The 25361-nt window shown below is 38.1% G+C and overlaps 1 protein-coding gene across 1 annotated transcript; it reads right to left on the minus strand.

The window, feature by feature from the left end:
* Positions 1-59: 59 nt before the first annotated feature.
* LOC132286167 (probable acyl-activating enzyme 17, peroxisomal) lies at positions 60-23933 on the minus strand. Its single transcript, XM_059788440.1, has 14 exons — positions 23376-23933; positions 22701-22830; positions 22323-22591; positions 21304-21508; positions 19784-19824; positions 19570-19695; positions 7292-7365; positions 4981-5201; positions 3877-3971; positions 3465-3681; positions 1740-1865; positions 1533-1631; positions 657-869; positions 60-547 (listed from the first exon to the last, which is right to left on the minus strand). Exons 1-14 carry the CDS (start codon positions 23627-23629, stop codon positions 437-439), a joined length of 2181 nt encoding a protein of 726 aa, XP_059644423.1. The 5' UTR covers positions 23630-23933; the 3' UTR covers positions 60-436.
* Between the last annotated feature and the right edge of the window lie 1428 nt (positions 23934-25361).

Genomic DNA, 25361 nt, shown 5'->3' on the forward strand with positions numbered 1-25361 from the left:
TTGCATCTCAAAATTCTTTGGTTGATTTGCAAGAAGAACTTCCCAATGCCCAAAGAAAATAGCCAAATAGCAAAAACTCTCACCTTACATCCAGGAAGTCGGGAGTTCCAATCTTCTTGGGGCCATCCCACAAATTTAATTTTACAAATAATAGTCCGGTGCATCTGCAACGGGATCTTTCACTATTTTCATTCTGGTATCTGTGATTTTATAAAGTTACAATCTCTCACTCTTTTCATTCATTTCGTTCTTTAAAGAAATAATCTATCCAAACTTTTATTCGGAATTGAACTGCTGACGATGAGAATCAAATAGCATCCACACATTTATTTGGAATAGAACTGCAGACCATGAGAATCAGCCAATATTCATGTGATGAAAATAAACAGAACACCATTATTTATCTTACCAAGGTGCCTTTATGCAGATAACAGTATCACAACTTAGAATTTTGGTCAATTTCAGCCAGTTGCTGTCTCAAGACCCTTCTCATAACCTTATTTGTTGCTGTCCTTGGAAGAGATGCGACACTCACAACATGAGAAACCTGCACATTTAAACATTATTAAGTTAACAAATACCAAATGTGTAATACGCATATTACACAATAACAGTGAAACGTCTCACCGGAATCAACTATTTGAAGATTTTTATACCTTAAATAAAGGGTTCAGTTTCTTCTGCACTGCTAAATTGAAGGCCATTTTCAACTTATTCAGGTCCGATGATGAATCATTTGAATCCTTGAAAACAACCGCAATTACCAACCTCTCAGGCCCACCTCCAACGGGTGGAACCCCAATGGCTGCTGTCTCAAGGACATTTTCATCAACCGCATTGCAGATACGTTCAATTTCAACTGAACTTACCTGTCCGAATGGAAAGAAATAGTTAATGCAATCACACACGCACGAAAAAATGGCTTCTACCTATACAGAAAACATGTGATCTCTACTAGAGATCTCTCTCCTTGTAAGTCCAGACAGGTGGTGCCTAAAAGGTGTCAATCCATCAGACACGACATTAGTTAGGATAATACTTTTTCAATTTATAGTATGCTTCTAAAATGTGCAGTTGGGTCAAGCAGTTTGTATTCGGCATTCTATTTGTATTTGAATATTCAGGCTGACTTCCATAAGCACCCTGTATCTTGTGTATGAGGCAAGCATTCAAATATAATCCTTTCAACGTTAACAGGTTTTGCTGAGATAATACAAGCAGGAGAATCAAAGCATTTTGAATGCTATTCTATGTCAAAAAAAAAAAAATTAGAAATTCAAGGAAAACTTCAAAATAAAAAAATTATAACCATATGTCTGTTAGATGGATCATCTCGTAAGAGGTCCTGCAGTAGTGCAGTGATACAACCTTCATTTTCAACTACAATGTCCAAGAATCATGATTTGACCAATTGTATTTTTACTTCCAGCTTTCAAAGCATGAATGCATCAGCACAAATACAACTTGAAACTAAATAATAATAAACTAACATATATTTCATAGATCATAATTTTGTGAGGCTAAATGCAGACCTTGATACCGCCAAGGTTCATTGTATCATCTGCACGGCCATGTGCATGATAGTATCCTCTAGAAGTACGCTCAAACACATCCCCATGCCTTCGTAGAACCTTCATGGGAAAACCAACAACAAGAGTTTAACTGGAAGATTCCCATTATTAAATGTTTAAGTAAGCTCAATTCCACACTCATCTAAAGCCATTATATCATCTGCTCACCTTTCCATTCCAAACAGGCATTCCTTTGAAATAGACATTATAATGGTCAGCATTCAATAGTGTGCTTGAAGCTCCAAATATTAGGGGACCAAGAGCCAATTCACCCATCCCAGGAACATCTGGTGGCTACAAAATAAGGGATTAGATTATTTCAATGCTTTATATAAACATTTTGAAGTAGATGAAAATTTGCTGTGAAACTGATAAACAAGTATAGCTCATTAAAAAAGTTCATGACGAAAAAAAGAAAGAATTATACACATGATGGGACTAGGAGGGATTGACTGGCTTTTAATGTTACTTGATCTAGTGGCAAAAGCTCAGACTGTCGCACATGAAAAGCAGGTTTAAATCTGAGATCAACCACATTGGACAAATATTGATAGAGGTAGGTCTCTACCAAGTCCTCCCCTCCCAACATTCAAACCAATACTGATTAACGACAGTTTGAATATCAGACAGCAAATCAGAACATAAATGTGATATTTGACAAGAATATTAATGACATCCCTTGGAAAGGTTGAAGAAAAATTCTAAGGCACAGCCCATTTTGCAAATTCAAAGGTGTGTACCGAATCGGTGACCACATGAAAAGATTACTCTTCTGTAGAAACATACACATGGTCAGATGATGTTCTAATGTTATTGCACATAATTGGCAGGAAAGCAAGGCCATTCCTTCATTAGGCACTGTCAATAAATACTTGCTCAATAAGTAGGAATAAAGATAGATAGTGACAAAGTAGAAATTTCAAACTTATAAGAGCAATGAAAAATGGGCTAGCTCTGCAATGCAAATATTGATTGGAGTGCAAAGTGTCATTTTTGCCGGATTAAAAATGGAAAAATAAAATAATAAAAATAAAATTAAAAAATTAAAAACACTTCACAAACTCAAGGATACATAAAAAAATAATAATTGAAAACACAAGGACACTTGAAAATATAGTTTGATCTATTAATGAGTAAAATAACTCAAATAATTCATCAAATGAACATGTTTAAGTAATACATGTTGAATGTGAATACCTTTATAAAAGATATCAAATCATATTTTTCTCTTGCAATATATATATATATATATATTGTTAGGTTTTTCCAATGTAATATTCAATTACTATAAGCAAATACTACACTATGAAAATAATAGGCTTGGACTTACCAAAAATAAATAAATAAATAATAGGCTTGGACTGTATAATATGCACAAAGCAGACACCTTGACGCAAGTTAAACATAAAATAACAATTCAAGTACATAAGTAGCAAGCTACGCTATAACATTAGCATATGAGAATTATAATTGGACCTTTCTTAAAAATTGGGTATTGCCATTTTTGAGTTTTTGTAAACACTGTTACGATAAATTTCTACCATTTTGACATGTTTCAATAATTTTTCAATATTTTCCGATGGAATCAATTTTGTCTCACTAGGAATATATGGAAACATTTCTACCATTTCAATGAAAAGAAATGTTTATTACTTAGTGTTGGTCCTAGTGTTGAAAGGGGTAAACTAGATACAGACCCAAGTCACCTAACCATTAAAATTATTTTACACAAAATTACTGCTCTCAGAACCTAACCTAGGATCTCACACTTGGAAACCTGAGATATTACCATTGCACCCCCTCCAGTACTTGGCAATGCTTAATCCTTGTTTCAGATGACAACGAAAGGAAAGTTAAATCATTGTACTAGATGTAAGGTTGAATGGTGCTTACTATAGGGATTCCATCATCACCGAGAATAAACAAACTGCAGCCCATAGCTGGTGTGCTAAAAGCAGCCAAAGATTGAGCCTGCAATAAGGACCCAGAAACAAATCCACCACCAATCTCTGTACCACCACAATACTCAATGACAGGCTTGTAATGAGCTCTCCCCATCAGCCATAGGTATTCATCTGCATTAGATGCCTCACCAGTGGAACCAAAGCAACTACCAAATTCAAAAAAAATAAAATAATAATAATTAATTACTATTAGTTTTGGAAACAAAATCTTAGATCAAATTTAATGTATTTCCAGTCACACATCTATGTGTGTGTACATATATATAGATATATTGCTGCTACATTAAGAATAAAGAAAAAAAAAAAAAAAAAATCAAGGACAACAGCCAACTTACGCTTACCGGATGGATGACCAATCACAGTTATCTGTACAATTTGTAGCTTTCCATGCCCTTACAATACTAGGGATCACACCGAGCATTGTTACTTCAGCATCCTAGACAAGTTGCAGGAGATATTCAAATGAACACATAACATTAAAAATAAAAAAAAATAAAAAAACTCAGACAGGAGAGATATTGGAAAAGTAGTTTCTCCCAAAGTTCTTTATCTAATATGCTTTATCCCCAAGTTTCTGTAAACCATTTAGCTATAGTAAACTATACTACTATCATGATTGCGGATATGATCTGGACTATTTTGCAAGCATGGGAAATGTAAAGAAATTGAGTAAAAATTATAATTTTAAGAGAGAAGCAAAAAAATATTATCAGATTCATAGGTGCAAAAAAATATTATCAGGTTCATAGGTTAAGTTACATGCTTTCAGAACTATGCTGCCATTATGTGGTGATCAGAGATGAGGCATTAGACACAGAAATTGAAGAATTCACATTCTTCTGTCAGCTATTTGCTTGTCAATGTGATTAGTCATAATTCATAATCTACGACAAACAAAACATTTCTTTGCCTAATTTACTGTAGTACCATAGATTCTAGGGCAGCCGTGAAATACAGCTCTGTATCCAAGGACATAGAGTGAACAGACCAATGGTACCATAGCTTATATGTTTATCTGTTTATATAATAAGTCAAATCATTTTGACTCATTTCTTAAAGTTTCGTGCAGTTCTCTTTCATAATTGCTAGCAACTTGGAGAAAACACTGATACTGTTTCTCAACAAACTAATACTACTTTCTCTTTCCAGCACCGTTGCTCTATTCGCTATTACATTGGGGTTTACATACTAAAAATCTCATACCCAGAAATCCTTGCTCCGGGCAATAACCTTGAATATGTGGTTATTACTTTGCAGATTTGCTCTAGAACAATTTCTGTATCAAGAAATATTGAACAATTATAACACCAAAGAAACAGACTACTTCAGTAACACTGAGTCAGAGCTGGTATCTCAGACAACAATGAGAAGCAAAATAAAAGAAACGACCACAGAAAAAAGGCCAAAACACAGCAGGTTATCACTAAGGAAAAAAAAGTTTCCACCTGTACAAACTTGGCAAAGCCAGAACCAAGGGGAGATCCATTATACAAAGCCATGGATGCTCCATTCAACAATGAAGCATAAAGTAGCCAAGGCCCCATCATCCATCCAAGATTAGTGGGCCAAGCAACAATATCACCTTTACGGATATCCATGTGACACCAACCATCTGCAGCAGCTTTGAGAGGTGTTGCAAGGGTCCATGGAATTGCCTTTGGTTCACCTACAAATAAATCCAGTCAAGGCTGTTAGCCACGATCTGTTCTTGGTTTGAATCATCATTCTATTTTCATTGAATTGATAATGCTAAATTCCTTTTTATTTTAATAGGCAAAATGTCTAATTAACTCATTTAGTTCTTAATTTAAAAATTCATATATGCAAGTATCAAAAAGAATAAAATAAGACTGTGACTTATGCAAGATATTTCAGATAAAAAATGCATGGCCTAAACATATAGGCAGTTTTTGTTATTGGCTATATTGTCAACTGCAAGTTATTTCCTTTATAATTTTGTGCATGTAGTACCAAACGTTTATTTCTTGTCCCTAATCCCCTATTGCTATTCTCCAACTATAAATGTAGTTCATCACAATTGACAACAATTCCAGAATGGACAACAAAAGGAAAGCAAGAAAAAATATGATAATATCAAGGCTTTAGATCATCCACACAGATGAATGCATGATTTTACATGAAAAAAAATTACAAAACCTACTCCAGAAAGATCAAATTCACAATGAGAAAAGGTTTTACAACTGGTTAACCAAACTCTAGGCCAAGAATTCCCTAGTTACTTTTGAACCAGACTCACGCCGACCGTTCTTCTTAAACTCCCCAGCTATCGGTCAACGAACCCGCTCCTCACGCAACCCACTCCTCTTTGACCACATTGACCTATGTGACTAATATTGTCCATTCTTCGTAGTTGTGTGAAAGATGCCTCCAGCGTTGGAATATCCCTGTAGTGCTTGGATTGTTTGTTTCAAACTCATCATCTAGATGTATGATGATGCATCCAAAAACAATGAAAACCCTAGAAACTGGATTGCTAGAGCGCACTCAATATGATCATATATATTTGAGCTATGATGTGTGTAGGTTCTTTGAAACCATAAGATCTTTAAAGCAGAGCATAGAAGCATATTAGGGTTAGGGTTGAGAGAAATTGAATCCTATTTGAGAACTTAATTCTGCAGCCTTGTTCAATGGAGGTTAATTTTGATCAATCAAAATTACTCCAATGGCTTTTAATTGATCCATCGAACAATCTAAAGAACCATGTCCTGGATCTTTTAGGGTTAAATAAAAAAACAAAAAACAAAGAAAGAAACTTCTACAGACAATCTTATGGATGCCAAAAGAGGTTTTTTTGAATCAAATATGTAGCTTGGAAACCCTAACATGTTTAATGAGATGAACCACATGAACATGAGTCCTAATTTTTTGTGAGTGCATAATTGAGAATTATAATTACCTTTTTGCCCTCACTTAAAGTTTTGGATCCCACTTTTACTCTTGGACAGAGGTAACTCAACTTACTATACTAAATTTTTGAATAATGTTCATATTCATGTTCATATTGGTCCTGATAAAAGCTTTAGGTTGGACATCAAGCTACATAATGCAAACCTCCTCTTTTTTCCGGGCTTGGGACCGACTGTGTAAAGATAAGGCACTGAAATGACTCTGGTGGGTTGACTTTCGAAACACTAATCAAAAGCTAAAATAAAAATACAGACTCCAAGTTTCAAATGAAATTAGCCGACTTTTATTGACCACACACACACGTGTAGAAAACTAACTAATTAGCAGCCCACTCTAATCAACTTCAATAGATTTAATCCGAACATGAGATTTGTTTTTCATTCAATCAATATTGCAGAAGCACAACTTCCACGCTTTAATATGTAACAGCATTTCCCAATTTCTTTTCTTTTCTAGAAAACATAATCCTAGCATAATACATCCTGAATATCTCAACAAATTGAAATTTCAGTTGTCATGCAATTTTTGAAAAAAATTAGAGAAAAAACTTGGATTTCATTTACATGAAAGATATAAAAAATGCTGAAACGAAATTGATTATGGGTATAGACTATAGTCAATTATTTGTGGTTCTTAGAAACACCATACTGCATATGAAAATGAATGAAGGATAAAGAAAAAGAAAACTTTGACCCCTTTCCCCCGCCCCCCAGCCATGAGCCTCAACCAGCGAAGGGGGACAGCCATGCCAATCCAAGCAGAGCAACTAGAAGTTGGAAAGCAAGAGAGAAAAATATTTGAGATAAAGTTTTATCTTTATGCTACCTGTAGTTCCAGAAGAAAAAAGGATATTTGTGAATGCCTCAACTGGTCTTTCTACTGCAATATATTCAGCTTCTCTGCAAGTTTTGATATGAAAGACGAACAATTGCATCATCAGCATCAGAACTTTTATGACACTAAATGTTTCAAAGCTGGAAAGGTTGTTTGTTTAAAAACAATTTCTTAAAAAAATAAAAAGCCACCATTTTACTAAAGCATTGACAGAGATAAAGCACAACAAACTCAAAGGATGCTGAGATGCCCGTATAATTACTATGCTAAAGCATTGTAATATATGAAGAAAAAAAGCTAAATTGATGTCAAAGATTTAATTTTATCCATGTACAAGATGCAAACAGATAACATGAAATGGGACCAATCAAGAATTCATATGGAGACCACTTGGGACCTCTTCTAAACAAAGTTTTGGTTTTGTTTTGAGTTATATTTTATGGTTTTTTAAGATGAATTCATGGCCGATATAATTTCAATTCTGTCACCTCGTGTTTCATGAATCATGTCAATGATATTCCAGTAACTTCCGATTTGCTTGACATGGGCTATGGCAGTGCTCAGGGTTATATTTTGTATCTAGATATGCTATTAACTCTTAATATTTGGCCTTTGGTAGGTCTAGAAAGATTTCATTACTTGAAAGAAATTTCTAAATTTTTAAGTCATAATACTGGTAAAGATAGGAAAAAAGGTCCAGCAGCCTATAAATGTCTACGTTATCTTTCAATTCTGTTCCAGTACTTGTTCCATTTTTCCATGTATATGGAATGTATTGATGATGGAGAATTTTGACGTGTCTTTTTGGATTTATCGTTGTAGTAAAACACACATTATCAATAATATATCTATTTAATTTAAAAAATTATCTATATCACAAATTAGACTCAATAATAACTAGCTTTATTGCAGTCTTATATTAAAAGACTCACAATAAAACCACAAGTCCTTCACAACTTTGAATGCACTATAGTTCCTTATGTTAAACGAACTCAATAATGCATGTATCTTTCATGCTTATTGGTTGTGATACTAATGAAATACCTCTAATATCTCCATACGTTTCAAGAAAGCCATTTGAAAAGGCATGGAGTATGCAGGAATGTGAAAATGCACTAGGTATATCATTTTATAAAGTGCATACATAAGATTTTCAGCACTGGAGCCAGAGGTGAGTGAAATGGCTGGCTACATTGTTGGTTTTTCTTCTTCTTGGTGCTTGTATATGCATCATTTCAGTAGAACTAAACAATTTTAACAAAGTTTGAATACCGTACTATCTGTCCACTTTTATTTCTTTTTAATTTATATTCCTTTCCTCAAGGTGGGTAGGGGGCTGAGGTGGGGTTTTTGAACTTTTTGGTGCTTCTATATGAATCATTTCAGTAGACTAGATAATATTAAATTAGAATTTTAATTTTTATGTACAGCTTGCAAATATGACTCCATTAGTGAATACTTTTGTCACCTATTACAGAAAAAAATAAATGACGAAAGAGGAAAAAAGAATAAAAAAATAAAAAAAGACATAGTATCCATTAGAATATACTAGTGAAATGGCAATAATAACAAATGATTACCTTAGAAAATAGTGACCCTAGTACATGCTCCTAGATAAAGCACAAAATTTAGCCCTACATGGTACTTTGCTCAATGCTCACCATAAAATCAATATGAGCAACGCAGTTCCTCAGATATTTTAGTTTTCATAAGCAAAAAGATATTATCAGGATAAGATCATTTCCTAACAAATGCAAAAAAATAAGTTCACAAACAGCTTCCTTCTACATGGAATAGGTTAAGAACCACTCCCATGAATTCTGATCTATCAAGTTTGTTTAACAATTTTTTTCAGTTTCATAGTAGGAAAAAAAGGGTTGTTTGCATATAAACCCCTTGGAATATAACTTGTTTGCATATAACCCCTTATACTAATATTTGCACATACTTCCTAGTAATACCAAATCAGTTGCACTTATACCCTTTTCCGTCTCACTGCCGTAAAAATAACAACAGAATCTCAATCAAATGCAGCGACATCACCTGAATATTATTAAAATGGCCATTTTAGACCTCTTAGCAGCTTAAATGTGTAATCGGGTTCCCCCGACCATATCTCTCTCTCTCTCTCTCAACACACTATTCTATCTTTCTCTGCACATCCTTATCGCCCTAAATGTCTCAAGCTTTCAATCTCAACGCCCAAACCCTAACTTCTCAAAACCTAATTGGTCCAGTATGATGAAATCGGTAGCTTGAGATTGTTTTATTTGGTTTTGGACTGAGAGTTTACGAAATCAGTAGCTTGAGTTCTCCGTTCCATCCATTTTCTCTCTCTCTCCCTTGTAATTTATTTGTGCTTATTGCTTTAAAAGTGCAAATACTCTTTACACTCCAGTTTATAGTTTAATATATTTCCTTTCCCAATATTATATTATATGAACATAAACCCAAAACAGATGCGCTCCTCCTTCATAGTAGGACACTCCCCTCCTCTACCCCCCCCCCACCCCCCCCCCCACCCCCCCCCCCCCCCCCCGCTCGCGCGCGCGCGCGGGGGGCGCGGTTGGACAATGCATGATTCCATGAGGTTCATATGGGATGATAATGTTGCTTCTGAAGATTGTGCCTCTGAAGAGTATTGTTTTTATCAAAATGATTATGTTTCGAAACAAGTAAAACTAAGCTGACTGAGAAACAACTCAGTTTATGTCTCTCATTACTCAGGTTAAAAGCATATATATCTGAAGATTTTGCTTCAACAACTCACTCTTTTTTCTTTCTTTTTTTCATATGGGAATCCAATCAGCTTATTATTATGTCTCTCATTAATCAGCTTATGTTTCAATAAACTGAGTAAATCTAATTAATTATTTTTATGAGGTTCAAACGGGATGGGAATTGTTGAATTTGGAGCTAAAGATTATTGCTTTGAGAATGAATGTTCCCAAGTTTCATTTGGGGGCAACATTGTCTTTTTGCCTTTCAGCTAACGGTGCTAAGGCAGAGTGTGTTTATGTGCAACTGATTTGGTACTACAAGGGGCAAGGGGGTAACGTGCATAAAAAATTAGTATATGAGGAGGTTATATGCAAAAAAAATTATATTACAGGGGGTTATCTACAAACTATGTTAGTTGGACCCTCCTGTTCCCCTTAACGTACCCGTGTCGCATCGACACGACATGGGTATGTGTATGGGATATGTATCAGTTACACATAGCCAAATCAGACACCTAGATCCTCTAATCTTAATGATGGAAGAACCAAAGAACAATTGCTCAACTGCAATAGCAAATAAGGGTTACCTTTCCTGAGATAGTTGGATCCCCTCTCATTTTTCAACATCTTTCATTTAATTTTCATTATTATTGAGTACATTTTTAAGGAATAATATCCTCATGCGTAATGCTTTTATATCACATATAATGTTTTTTAGTGTGAAATACGAGTCCACTTGTATCCAAGTCTTGGACGCATTTCAAGCCGAGTCCAAGTATCCTAAGATTTAGGATTTTAGGGAGTCTCACATTCAGACACATTTTTTTTTTTTTTTTTTTTTTTTTTTTGATAAGTAAAGATATATTAGAAAGCGTTCAAAAGGGGAACGCATCCCAAGAGCTGTACAAAAGTCAGAAACAAGAAATTTTAGGGAGTCTCACATTCAGACATTTTTTTTTTTTTTTTTTTTGATAAGTAAAGATATATTAGAAAGCGTTCAAAAGGGGAACGCGTCCTAAGAGCTGTACAAAAGTCAGAAACAAGAAACGAGGAAAAGACCTATGGTCCCAAAGAACCCATAAAGTCCACCAATTCATCTATGGATGAATAATTTCTCCCCCAACCCCAACAAAAAAGAAAGAAGATAATGGAAAACTTCAACGCCCCAATGGAAGATTCCTCCCCATCAAAAGATCTTTTATTCTGCTCTTTCCAAAGGCTCCACCAAATGCAAAGGGGGGTCACCCTCCAAAAGACCCTAACATGCGCCCCCACCCTTTGGCCCCTCCAGACATCCATCAAATCCCTTGAGGTCCGGGGTATGACCCAATGGACACCAAATAGTCCCAGGATAAGACTCCAACAATCAGGCCACAGGACAGTGTAAAAGAAGGTGATCCACGAACTCTCCATCAATCTCCCTTGTCCTCCTTGCGAGATGATAGAGCTCCTTGTGTTGCTGGTTCGATGAAAACGAGAATGAACGTTGATCGGCGAGTGAAGGTTCCGGTCCTGAGACGTCAGTTGCCAAAGAAAAAGGTGATCCTTCCCGCTTTTCGTAAGAAATGGTCACGAAAGGATAAGCAAAAATGGGTGGCATCTTCGCAATCCGGTTTTGAATCGGGTATGTTTTCAGTTCCTTCTGGTTCTTCTCCTAATAAACCGTGTTTCTCTTCTACTTCTTCTCCTTTTTTGGGGGAGTCGACGATGTCTTTGGAACGGGTGAGGGGTGGGATAGCTTCTGTTTCATTCTCTAAAGAATCGGAGGGTGAGAGGGACTCCGTTCTTGTGGACAGACATGATGGTGATTCTGGGTTTAGACTTAGTTTCTCTCGACGATGTGAAGGCTTGTGCGAGGGAGTTACAGTTTGTATTGGTTGGGATGTGAAGGTGAAGCTTGATGATGATACGGCTGCTATTCTGTTGAAGGAGATACGGGACCATTTGGCGTCGAAAGGCTTTCTTGGTGATTCAGGAGGAGTTTTGACAGAGAAGGAGCATGTTTCGCAGTTTTGCTCGCATTCCTCTTCTGTTCTTGATGATTGGGAGGGAGCTGCATGTTCTTCTCTGGATGGAGACTCGGGCATGATTCCATGGGAAGACCTGAAACAAGCAGTGAATTTGGTTGTTCCTTTAGCTGTTGTTCCGCCTGGGGGTAATTGGGTTAGCGACTCAAATGTTGTCGGAGTTAATGATCTTGAGGAGGAGTGGGTGAGGGAGAAGGGATTGGAAGTGGGTCCTTTGTTGGGGGTTTCTTTTGAGGGTAGAGTGGATGAGGCACTGTGTTTGTTTAATGATGTCCTCAATTCTCATTTTCAGGAAAAAGCAGGTGGTAAGATAGGGTTGCAGGAGGAGAGAGGGGAGACAGTGATGCAAAGCCCCAATGATTTTATCACGTATGAAAGGAGAAATAGGGGGTCCAGATCAGGAGGGAGAGGTGGTGGAAAGAAGGGAGGGTTTGCTTTCTAAAGTGTTTCCTTAAGAAGTTAAAAATTCTTTCATGGAATGTCCGGGGTCTCAATGATCCGGTTAGGAGGAAAATGGTGAAGTCGGTTATTCGTAAAGGTCGGGGTCATGTGGTGTGTCTCCAAGAAACCAAACTTTCTTCGATGTCTGATAGGATTGTGAGGAGTCTTTGGGGTGGGAGATTTGTGGAGTGGATTGCTTTGGATGCTATTAGTTCCTCGGGGGGCATCTTGATCATGTGGGATAACAGAGACGTGTCTAAAGTGGAGGCTCAAGTGAGGCGCTTCTCTGTTTCTTGTGTTCTTGTTTTGGTTGAGGATGGTTTTAATTGGGTCTTTTTGGGTGTTTATGGTCCTTCGGAGGATGGTGTGCACCACTTGCTTTGGGAGAAGTTGGGGGAGATTAGAAGTCGATGGTGTTTGCCTTAGGTGGGGACTTCAATGTGGTTCGCTCTCCGTTTGAGTGGTCAACGGGAGGTAGGTGGACGTCTGATATGGAGGCTTTCTCAGAGTTTATTGATGAATTCGGGTTGGTTGATTTGCCTTTGGTTGGAGAGCCGTTTACTTGGTCCAGTGGCTGTTCCCCTCCTACCCTTTCCCGGATTGACAGATTCCTTGTGTCAGGGGAATGGGAGGAGAGGTTCTCGGAAGTTGTTCAAGCATCGTTGCCTCGTCCTATCTCTGACCATGTTCCGTTGTTGTTGGATTGTGGCGGGTTGTGCAGTAGACGATCACCTTTCAGATTTGAGAATATATGGTTGCGGGCTGAGGGCTTTCTTGAGCGAGTTCGTCTTTGGTGGGAGGGGTATGGTGTGGTGGGCACCCCTAGTCATCTGCTTGCAGGCAAATTGAGTCTTTTAAAGGAGAATCTTAAGACTTGGAATAAAGAGGTCTTTGGGAATCTGGAATGGAGAAAAAATCGGGTTCTTACGGAGATTGCGGCTATTGACCGTATGGAGGGTCAAGGAGATTTGGTGGAAGCTTTGAAGGTTAGGAGGGCGGAGTGCAAGGCAGAGTTTTCTGAGATTGCTATCATGGAGGAGATCTCGTGGAGGCAAAAATCTCGAGCCTTATGGCTCAAGGAGGGGGATAGAAACACGAAATTTTTCCACAGATTGGCCAATGCTCATAGAAGAGGAAATCATATAGGGAGGATTCGGGTTGAGGGGGTTACTCTTTGTAAGGAAGAGGAAATCTGCAAAGGATTTTCAGAGTTCTTTGAGAAGTTGTTCTTAGAGACTGTTGAGTGGAGACCTTTGCTTGAAGGGTTGTAGTTTGCCTCTATTTCTGATGAGGAGTGCTTGGGTTTGGAGTTGCCTTTTTCTGAGGAGGAAGTTCTGATTGCTTTGAAGAGCTACAATGGGGATAAGGCCCCAGGTCCAGATGGTTTCACCATGAGGTTTCTTCTTGAATGCTGGGAGGTGGTTAAAGGAGAGGTGATGGGCACTTTCCATGCTTTCCATTCTCGGGGATTTTTTTAGAAAAGCTTGAATGCCACATTCATTGCTCTCATTCCGCCGGGGGGGGGGGGGGGGGGGGGGATGTGAGGGATTTTCGCCCTATTAGTTTGGTGGGTTGTATCTACAAGTTGATTGAAAGTGCTCGCTTCTAGATTGAGGAAAGTTTTGGATGGTATCATTTCGGACTCTCAAAATGCTTTTGTAGGAGGCCGTCAGATTTTGGATTCAGTCCTTATTGCAAGTGAATGTGTGGACTCCAGATTGCGTAGTGGGTTCCCAGGTGTTCTTTGTAAGTTGGACATTGAGAAAGCGTATGACCATGTGAGTTGGAGCTTTCTCCTGTACTTGATGGAGAGGATGGGGTTCGGTGATAGGTGGAGGAGATGGATTCAGTTTTGTATTTCCAGTGCTCGCTTTTCGATCCTTGTTAATGGTGCTCCTACCGGTTTTTTCTCTAACTCAAGGGGCTTAAGACAGGGGGATCCTCTCTCCCCCTTCTTGTTCTTGTTTATGATGGAGGCCCTTAGTAGATTGATGCGAAGGGCTGCTGATTTGGGTCTTATGAGAGGCTTTCGGGTGGGCAGGGATGCTGCTTCTCAGTTGGAGATCTCTCATTTGATGTTTGCTGATGACATTTTGGTTCTTTGTGATGCGAATGTGTCCCAGATTAGGTATCTGAGATGTGTCTTGATTTGGTTCCAAGTTGTCTCCGGCCTTAAGGTGAATGTGGGCAAGAGTGTTTTGGTGCCGGTTGGGGAGGTTCCTGAGATTGAGACTTTTGCTGACATCCTTGGATGTCGCACTGGTGCTTTTCCCATTTCTTACTTAGGTTTGCCTCTGGGAGCTCCTTCGAGGTGTGTGGGGATTTGGGATCCAGTTGTGGATAGATTTAAGAGAAGGTTGGCAGGTTGGAAGAAGCAGTATCTTTCCAAGGGCAGCAGGGTCACTCTGATTAAAAGTACCCTCTCTAGCCTTCCCACTTATTTTATCTCTCTCTTTCATATTCCATCCTCAGTTGCGGAGGGGATTGAGAGGTTACAGCGTAATTTTCTTTGGGGGGGTAGAGGTGAAGAGTTTAAGTTCCATTTGGTGAGATGGGATCAGGTTTGCAGGCCTATTCAGAATGGTGGGCTGGGTCTTCGTAGATTGGTGCCTTTTAATAAGGCCCTTCTTGGAAAATGGTTGTGGAGGTTTGGTGTGGAGAGACATTGGCTTTGGAGGAGGGTTGTGGCTTGTCATTTTGGAGTGATGAGAGGAGGGTGGAGCTCTTTGGAAGTTAGAAATCCTCGGGGGGTGGGAGTTTGGAAATTTATTCGGAAGGGTTGGGATGATTTTTCCAAGCACATTTGGTTTCGTCTTAGAAATGGGAGGAGGATTTGTTTTTGGGAGGATGTGTGGTGTGGTGATGCTCCTCTTGCTCTTGCCTTTCCTCAGCTTTACAGGATTGCTTCGGATAGGCAGGCCTTGGTGGTTAACTGTTATCATCTTGATAATGGGAGACTGGTTTGGGATTTTCTTTTCAGGCGTGCCTTTTATGATTGGGAGATTGATGAGGCAATTCGTCTCTTGGAGTTGTTATATCGCCAGAGGATTGTGGTGGAGGATTCGGATTGTTGGTCTTGGGTCACAAACTCCAAGGGGCGTTTTGAGGTGAGGTCTTTCTTCAAGTGCCTCTCTTTTAATCCTGGAGTTCGTTTTCCTTGGAAGTCTGTTTGGCGTTCTAAGGCTCCTCTCAAAGTGGCTTTCTTTGTGTGGACTTCGGTTCTGGGTAGGATCTTAACCCAGGATAATTTGAGAAGGAGAAGCCAGGTGGTGGTCAATCGTTGTTATATGTGTCTTCGTGATGAGGAATCTGTGGATCACCTTCATATTCATTGCTCTTTGGCTAGAGAGTGTTGGGATTTGATGCTTGGCTTATTTGGGTTTTATTGGGTTATGCCAGGATCTACTAGAGAGTTGATTGAGATGTGGAGAGGTTGCCATGTGGAGGCTCTCAGTCAGGATGCCTGGAGAGCTACACCGCTTTGTGTGTGGTGGTGTATTTGGCTTGAAAGGAATAGGAGATACTTTGAAGGAAAGACGGTATCGATTTCGGTGCTTAAATTCTCAATTATTTCCACTCTTTTTTGTTGGGTTTCAGAAAGAGATCATAGATCGTTGGAGGAAATTGTTGATTTTTTGGCCTCTTTGAAGGCTTGAGACCTCTGTGCTCCTTTGTATTTCCTTGAGATTCGCTCCCCTCTTGAGCGTCTTTTAATAATATTCTTTTATTTATCAAAAAAAAAAAAAAAAAAACATCGGTTCACAATGATTTGTCTTCTCTTCCTTAAATTGTCGAGGAGGGTCAAAATATTTCCCCAAGCAGCTGTCCAAACAAAAAAGGCCACCCTAAGAGGCGCCTTTGACAACCAGACCGTCTTCCACGAGAAATTGGAGCCATGAAACCCAGAGAGACAGAAAAAGAAGGACCAGACCTGAAAGGTCCTCCGCGCCGACGGCACCCAAGTCAAGGAATCCGCACTAGTACCGTCCACCTCCTGTCTATACAAGAGAGCCAACAAACCAGTGACGTCATCCAACTCCCAATCCTGAAAAGAACGCCGAAACCTCACATCCCATGACAACCTACCACTATCAAGACAATAGCAATCAGCAACCAAAGCATGTCTGTCAGCAGCAATCCTGAACAACCTTGGGAACAAAAGAGACAATGGGCGTTCCTCGCACCAGGAATCCTCCCAAAACCAGACATTCCTACCATCTCAAACTCTGAATCTAATATGTTTAGAGAACTCATCCCACCCTTTCTCGATGGATCTCCACACCCCCACACCAGCGGCAAATTTGACTGACCTAGCTGATCAACCCCCTCTCTCCTCCCCAAACCGACAGACAATGACCTTCCTCCATAGCCTGTGTCTCACTGTCGAACCTCCAAAGCCACTTGCCTAGGAGAGCATTATTGAAAGGAGCCAATCTCCTAATCCCGAGCCCTCCCAACTGAAAGGGTCTGCAAACCTGCTCCCATCGGACAAGATGATACTTGAAATCCTCCCCCCGACCACCCCAAAGAAAATTACGTTGAAGCATCTCAAGGCATCCCACAATAGAGGGTGGGATCTGGAAAAGCGAGAGAAAATATATAAGGAGACTGGATAGAGAACTCTTCACTAAAGTAACTTTACCACCCTTCGAGAGATACTGCTTTTTCCATCTAGCCAACCTTCTCTCAAATCGCTCAATCACCGGGTCCCAACTACCCACCCTCCTGGCCGAGTCACTCAGCGGCAAACCCAGGTACGAAATAGGGAAAGATCTCGTCCCGCACCCTAAAACGGCAGCAAGAGAATCCACCTTCTGAACCTCCCCCACAGGGACAAGCACACTCTTACCCCCGTTAACTTTCAAACCAGAGACAGCCTGAAAGCAAACCAGGACACATCTCAAATAACACAACTGGGACACCTCAACCTCACAGAAAACCAGAGTGTCATCCGCGAAAAGCAGGTGAGAAATCTCCAACTGCTGGACGGATTCGGGACCAACCTTAAAGCCCTTGATAAAACCCAAGTCCACAGCCCTCCTCATCAACCGATTAAGGGCCTCCATAACAATAATAAACAGGAAGGGGGAGAGAGGATCTCCTTGTCTCAGACTGCGAGAACTGCCAAAAACTCAGATGAAGACCCATTCACTAACACCGAAAATCTGACAGAAGAGATACATGTGACAATCCAACTCCTCCATTTCTCACCAAAGCCCATTCTTTCAAGTAGGTAGATCAAAAAGTTCCAACAAACATGATCACAAGCTTTCTCGATATCCAGCTTGCACAGAACACCACTGCTAAAACGAAAATCCACACATTCACTGGCAATGAGAGCGGAATCCAGGATCTGTCTACCCCCAATGAACGCATTTTGAGACTCGGAAATAACTCCATCCAGAAACCCTAATCCAATCGCAAGAACTTTAGCAATAAGCTTATAAACACACCCAATCAAACTGATTGGTCTAAAGTCCTTAACATCAGAAGCACCGCCCTTCTTAGGAATAAGAGTAATAAAAGATGCGTTCAACGATTTTTCGAGCCTCCCGTTTGAATGGAACTCATGAAAAGTGCCCATAACCTCATGTCTTACATGTACCTGATACAAATACTAGAGCCCAGGAAACACAGTAATAACCCTAGAGGGGAAAAAAATTCAGCAAACGGTTTTACATCTCGAGTGCATGATAATACACAAGTCAAGAAGCCAATAGCAATTCGCCAATAGGACTGGGCAAATAAAGATTTCAGTAAGAATGTCCTTATCTGCCCTTCAATTGTGATTACGAAAAGGACCTGCTAGGAAGTTGTTATTATGCAAGCTTAAGTATAAAACTCCCTAATTTATTGAGATTCAAGTAGATTTTATCAGGCAAAGGGAAATATCACATGATACGAGAACAAAGAGCTTAGAACAAAGGTGGAAGAGTGCAGCTCCAAAGTTCATCAAATAACATAAAATAAGCAATTACTTGTCCCAGAGTTGCACTTAAGAGGGCAATACTAGATGAGTCAGGCAAAAGGCATGATCAAGTTTCAAATAAACCTAAGGAATCCCTTTTTTGTATTTTATCACCCCTCAGTACTGGGAGTTGATAAGGTGCCTGATAAAGTGAAAGGCACTGATGAAAATGTGGAGCTAGAATTCAAATTTTAGAACCCCAAATGGCATTTAGAGGGTAATACAAAATGAGTCAGTTGGCAGGCATGGTCCAATTGAAGCCTTAACTCCATCAACACCCCACATCAACCCCCCCACCACCCAACCCAACATGCACAGACACACACACCACCACCACAATAACAACAACAATAATAACTACTGAAACCGGCCGGGAGGCAAACTAGATGTCCAAGCTGATGCATAGGCTCAGACCAAGTTCTGGACGCAACCTCCTCCAAACTTAACCAATTAAGCTGGACAATTATTTCATAGGCTTAGACGGACTCATGTACCTAACATATAGAAATATTTCATCCAGAGCAACTTTATGATTTAAACAAAGGGTAGCCACGGATAACCAAGCAAAGATTGCTTTTACATTAAGCATGATGGTGTTCATCCACAACAGTTGGTGGAAAATGAAAAAAAAAAAAAAAAAATGCAGAAGCAACTTGTGTAAGGCTTATATTTTAGCCCCAGTATAACTTACATTAACTTCTGAATCAACCCTGAGAATGTTTTTAAGTAAAATCCACTAGTACTCTATAATTGTTTATGAAAAAAAATAGAATTCTACATGAGACGCCATATTTGCTGCTGGAGAATTTGATGAATCATTGTATCATGAAAATCGCATTCATAGGTTTATCATTTTAATGAATTTCAATTTTTTTTTTTCATTTCTGCTATGATATAGTATTTAAGTTTCTAATTGAAATCTCAGTGCAGTTATATGTTCCATATCAAAAATGTCTCATAATATCATGTTAGAATGAGAAACTTCTCAAGTATGCCGTAGCTATGGAATGTAAGAAGTAGAAAGAGAAAAAGATATACATAATTATCCATTTAAAAAAATAAAAAAGTAATACGCAACTGAATAGTAAAGGCCATATAAATAAGAATACATACTTGAAATCTTTGACTTTTTCTAGGAAATTGTGCCATAAAATATCACCGTCACGCAATTTTATGCTAATGTTTGAGCGTCTGGAGGGAATAACAACAGCTGTAGGTGATTGAGCATCAACTACTCTCCTGCAGATTTGAACCAATACATGAGAAATTCTGTCATAAGAAAGAGGGGGGAAAATGTATTCATCAAAAGAGAGTAGATTTTCTTAACCTGTATAGGGGTATTCTTTTGTCGCCACGAACAATAAAATCCTGACAAAGTAGGTTTGAAGGATGAGACATTTAAGGAAGACAGATACATAAAAGTTGATTAATGATGAAAATAACTTACATTCTACTTCTATAAATAATTGATGAAAACAATCGCCCAAGATTAAATTGGGATTCATTTTAAAGCAACTGTAAGGAAGATATTAATCTTTGACATCCTCAAGTTGAAGCAATGAACATCCTGATACTAGAACAAATGTTCTTGTTAAATCATCTTGATTCTAGGGCTTTCAATTGAGTTCTTGACCTTTACTCATATATAAACCACAAGCAATTGATTTTAGAGAATAATCACGCTGGCAACAATTGAATTTTTTCTGGTCATGTGATCCAAAAAGGAGTAAAACCTAGTGAATAGAGTGATCAACTTCTCACAGGTTAAAATGCCTCTATGATATCCATGGATACCACAGTCTGTTTTACATTATCGTAAAATTATACCCATTCAATGGATCATTGAGTAGAGAGCCAAATTACTTGTTCAGTTTATTTAGCGTATATCTACAAAGAAATTCTCTGATTTCCCTTCCAAAAACTCTTTAATAAGTAGATAGGACTGCTTGCTTGTCTAGTAACATTTATTGTAAAGCTTAGATAGAGGTTAGTTGTAAAGTTTCTTAGATCTTCTTTCTCTATAAACTAGAACTACAATAAATATTGACTTTGCGCTTCTTGTTTGTGTCACAAGTGTTGCACCCAAATGAATACCTACTCCACATGAACATGAAAAACTAAGCTACCTAGAGTTTTCTGGAAAATGAATAATTAAGCAGCATTGTAAAAATACAACTTCACCGGCCAACAACTCACACAGGTTTAACAAAAATGGAAACCAAACAACTCTACTCTGTCATGAGAAGCTGAACAACTTTGCTATAGCACAGCCTGACTTCTGGAAGTTCCAAATAGCCCATTAGAGTGCATGAACATATCTAAGTTAAACAGCACATCATTGATGTGATCCAACTCAGATCTGCAAGAATCATTCATGTTCGTAGGGAGTGATCATGAGTTTTACCTTTTAGGTTAACAATCTACCTACCCAACCCTCCATTCTGGGCTTGGTATTGGCTGTGAATGAGATAAAGACACAAAGCATGAGATGGTCCACAATGAGGGCTGAGATAGTAAGGAAATGATAGCACTTTTTTTTTGGTAACTAAAATTATGGCCTTAGATAGAAATGAAAGGCAAATCAGGATTCATGTAGCCAACTCAAATGGTTGGGACAAGGCATCGTTGAATTGAAAAATACTAACCACGAAATGAGCGGAAATAATTAGAACTTTTCAATGATGAAGAGCTCATTCCAGTAAGTAGTATTGCTACTGCATAAAAGCGTGGAGTACTTACAAAAAAATTCATGAAATACGTTGCAGATCACAGATTGAATTCTTGAAGAAACACTAGATATTGCAGATTTGATCTTTCTTGTAACTCAAAGGGAAAGCGGATATTAACCTGAGTAAAAATTGCTTTTGCTTTAGATAACATGATCCTTGTTGATATTTCACTTGCAGCGAAACTATCAGCAATGGAGACTACAACATAGCCGGCCAGAACAATAGCAAGGTAGATCACCACAGAATTGACATCCATCGGCATATCTATTGCAATTGCAGATCCTCTCTCCAATCCCAGTGTTTCAAGTGCATGTGCAACTAACCTACACATGCAGTTCCAACAGAATTTTAAATTATAGAATATTTAGATCTGGAGCAACAAAGGATAAGAATAAAAATAAAAAAAATTAAAAAAAAATAAAAAAAAAAAACACAATAAAACTAAATGTGCAAGTGCCTATGCTTCCAAAGCACACAGCAGCTGTAACATATCCAAAGAAGAAATGAAAGAATTGTATAACGCAGTACACCATTCTGACTCAATACAAGCACTTAAACTCTATCCCAGAAACCATAACTATCAGTGTTCCACTTGGAGCATTATTAATTCACCAACCTGAGGAACATAAACATGGCAAAACAAACTTCACAACTGTAGTTTTACTTTTATGAATCTGCAAGTGCTTCCAAAAAGCACACAATATAGTAGAACTAACCATTTCGACTGTCCTGGAAAAACAAGACCAAGGTTATATAAGTGCTAATGTTACATACATCACCTGTGCTCTCTGGAGCAGTAGATACTGTTATTACTAGCACCTTGGGTCCTGCTATAAAATTTCATTGATCTCTATGTCATTTCAACGCCATCAATTGATATCCTTGTCAATTATTTCTCAGATCCCAGTCTTTTGAGAGGATAGACGCAAGAATCTGGCGAAAATTTCCACTAACTTACCCAAGATAATTTCCTTTTTATAGACAAAGGTTAACCAGTGAAAGCATTGCTCGGGAACTACTGCTTCGAGTAAGTGTACTGAAAACATGCCATATTTGTAGCCTTGAAGTATCTATCAATTAAGCATTGAATTTCACTTTGAATTATAAGAAAGTGCCATAGAACGAAAAATTGCATACCAGACCTCCGTGCGCAATTCCTTAAGAGTCATCTTGTTAATGGGCAACTCTTCGTCTCCTTCATCACGCCATATTACCATTATATCGTCCAAAGTCCTCTTACCATTCAAACACAAGCAATTCTTTGCCGGATTCACGTAAGCTCCAGGAAGCCATTGACCTCCTGGGTGGGACAAGGGGCTGTCGGCAGATGGATCCTCAGTCAAAATACATTGGGGAGGCACCGAAAACGATATGCACAATTCATCCAGTACAGTTTTCCAATAAACCTAACAAATAGAACATATTAAAGAAAAAACATTTATTAACCTGCAGTCCATATGAGAATACAATGTAAAAGTTTAATTAATAGCACAACCTTAAATATACTTATAATACCTCAGGGTTTGAGACTGAAAACTCCTGAAAATCAGAGAAGCTTGATAAGGGGTCCTTGTATCTTGAATCCAAAAACTCTTTTCCACGGCTCTCTAATAGCTGGCCAACATTAGTTAGATTTGCACTTTCCCTACCCGTACAAAAAACACACAAATAAATATGTAAAAATCAAGAAGGACAACTATAACATAATGCAAAGACCATGATATGAGTTAATCAGATTTACATTTTCTTTAGTCTAGTTCCCAACAATTCATATAGTCGAATACCCACTAAAAATTATGAGTAAATATATGAATAAGAAACTCTATTTAATTGTTTTAACCAGCATGTATTCATATAAATGTATATGCAAATGCATATATATATATATATATATATATATATATATATATATATAAAGCAGTGAGCATATATGTGTGTGTATTTCACGAAATTGCTATCAAAAAGTAAAAAATCATAAATTTTATCCGCTTCCACCAGTTTTTTCCTTTATTTTACTTTAATTTTTGCCTCTTGCAGTTTAAATTATATGAGAATCTACATACATATTATCTAGTGTACTGATCATTTCAGTTCTTCAACTCAAGGGCACATATAAAATTGAAAGAAACCCAATTTGGTTGCTGAGAAAACGCAAGAAAATGAATATATAGAAGGTTATAGAGAGCTTACGGGTCAGGTAACCAAGCAGGAGGGTCTGGTCCGAAATCCTGGTAACAGCCGTAGTACAACATCTGATGAAGAGAGAAGGGAAGGTCCGGGTTGAGGAGGTGTTTGGAGATGCGTTGCCATGACTCCGGCGTGGCACTCCCGTAATTACGGACGATTTGAGTGAGATTCTCGTAAATTGACTCTGCAACTTCAGAGGGTAAACCAAGTGCTGAGATGTCCGAGGAGGTGATATGGTCTAGGGCTTTGTAAGCCATTCCTCTCTATAATTTGAGTTTCTCACTCACCTCATCTTCTTCATCTTCTGGATGAACGTTATTGCAGCTCCTTGATTACAATATTATATGTATTAGATATATATATATATATATATATATATATATATGTATATCACACGTCCATACTCTGTATCTGGTGCTGCAAGCCTGCAACAACCAGACAGTCCGTCTGTATACACAGAATTTTTTTATGAGTACGGGCGACGTGAGTGAGGTGGATGATGGGTTGAGGTTGTACTAGGTTGATGATGGGTTAAGGTTGTACTGTTGTAGAGTATTAATGTATTATATTATTTTACTATATGTATACACACTTTTGAATTGTTTGCTTTTAATTTTGGATAATTTACACAAACTTTTTTATAGTTTATAATAATTATACGAACTTTTCCTGTAGTTTGAGTAAACTATCTTACACGACCCCCTTATATGTGACGAATTGTCAAACCTAACTAATTTACTAAAATGTCCTAATTTTCTATGATAAATTATTAAAGTACCCTGTGGAGAGAGAGAGAGAAAATAATTAAAAAATTAAATCTTAAACTGTTTGGGCCGCCACCACCAACCACCATGGGCGCCACCGCCATCAACATCTTTGCACTTCCTTGATATACATTAAATTCACCTTTGCTATCTTGAAATCAAAAGTGAGAGTACAATATCTTGATAAATATTTTCTTTCCTTTTCATCTCCTTGTCAAAAATGCCTAGATATGTGAGTTTGTGTATATCCGCAGAAGTACACAGAAAGAAAAGGGGTTGACAAATAGAAACCCCAATTCTTCATCATCATAATCATCATCAAAGTAAAATTATACAAATATGGCGATTGCTTCTTCGTCTTCACTTCGCCATCTTTGCCACGACCTTTTCCCCTAATACCCTTCTCTTTCTCACAATTCTCGGCATAAAACCTCTCTCCAATTCTCCTCTTGTGGGTTTTCGTCCAGAATTTGTGCAACCTCAGTTGTCGCTTTGGAACCGGTACTTTCTCTCTCTATATATATCTCTTAATACTTTTATATATTTGGTTTCTGAGAAACTGTTGGAAAAGAGAAGAAAATTGAAATTCTTGTACTAACTACAAGTAAAGCTAAATCTTCTGGGTAAACAAATGGCAGGTTGGAATTCTAGAAATTAAAGAGAGACAGAATTTAAATTTTCTTGATTAAACATCGAGATATTTTAATTAAACAGTTTGAAAATGGTACAAAATCTTCATTGATTAAACCTTGAATATTTATCAATATTTTTACTCTCAATTTTGACTTCCAAAATAAAAAACAAATCACACAGATCAAACTCAATCGCAAATGTCATACCCACAAACCCAATTGTTCGCAGCCACATTCCTTTTGCCAGAATCGCTAAGAATTAAAGGGATGTAAACTTCTCTCTGGCCGCCGTCCTCGTCACAGCCACCGTGTCTTCACCGACGAAATTTTTGGTTTCTGGTATTTGCTCACCGATTCTATCATTGCCTTCGCCGGAGCTAGAAGTTTTCTCTGGTGATGAAATGGATTTTTTGAAATGTGTATTTCCTGGGCTATTTTTCATGACCAGGTTCATGAATTAGGTATCGTGCGTGCGTGTATATATATATATATGTGTATATCTTTTACCTATAATATGTAATTATATAGGGATAAGGGTATTATTGAAATTTTAGTAAAATTTGTACATGAGGTCAGCAATTTTCGTCTTGACT

Source organism: Cornus florida, unplaced genomic scaffold, assembly GCF_030987335.1.
Source record: "Cornus florida cultivar Cherokee Brave unplaced genomic scaffold, ASM3098733v1 CherokeeBrave_3.0.0_Hap2_Chr11, whole genome shotgun sequence".
Classification (NCBI taxonomy): Eukaryota; Viridiplantae; Streptophyta; class Magnoliopsida; order Cornales; family Cornaceae; genus Cornus; species Cornus florida.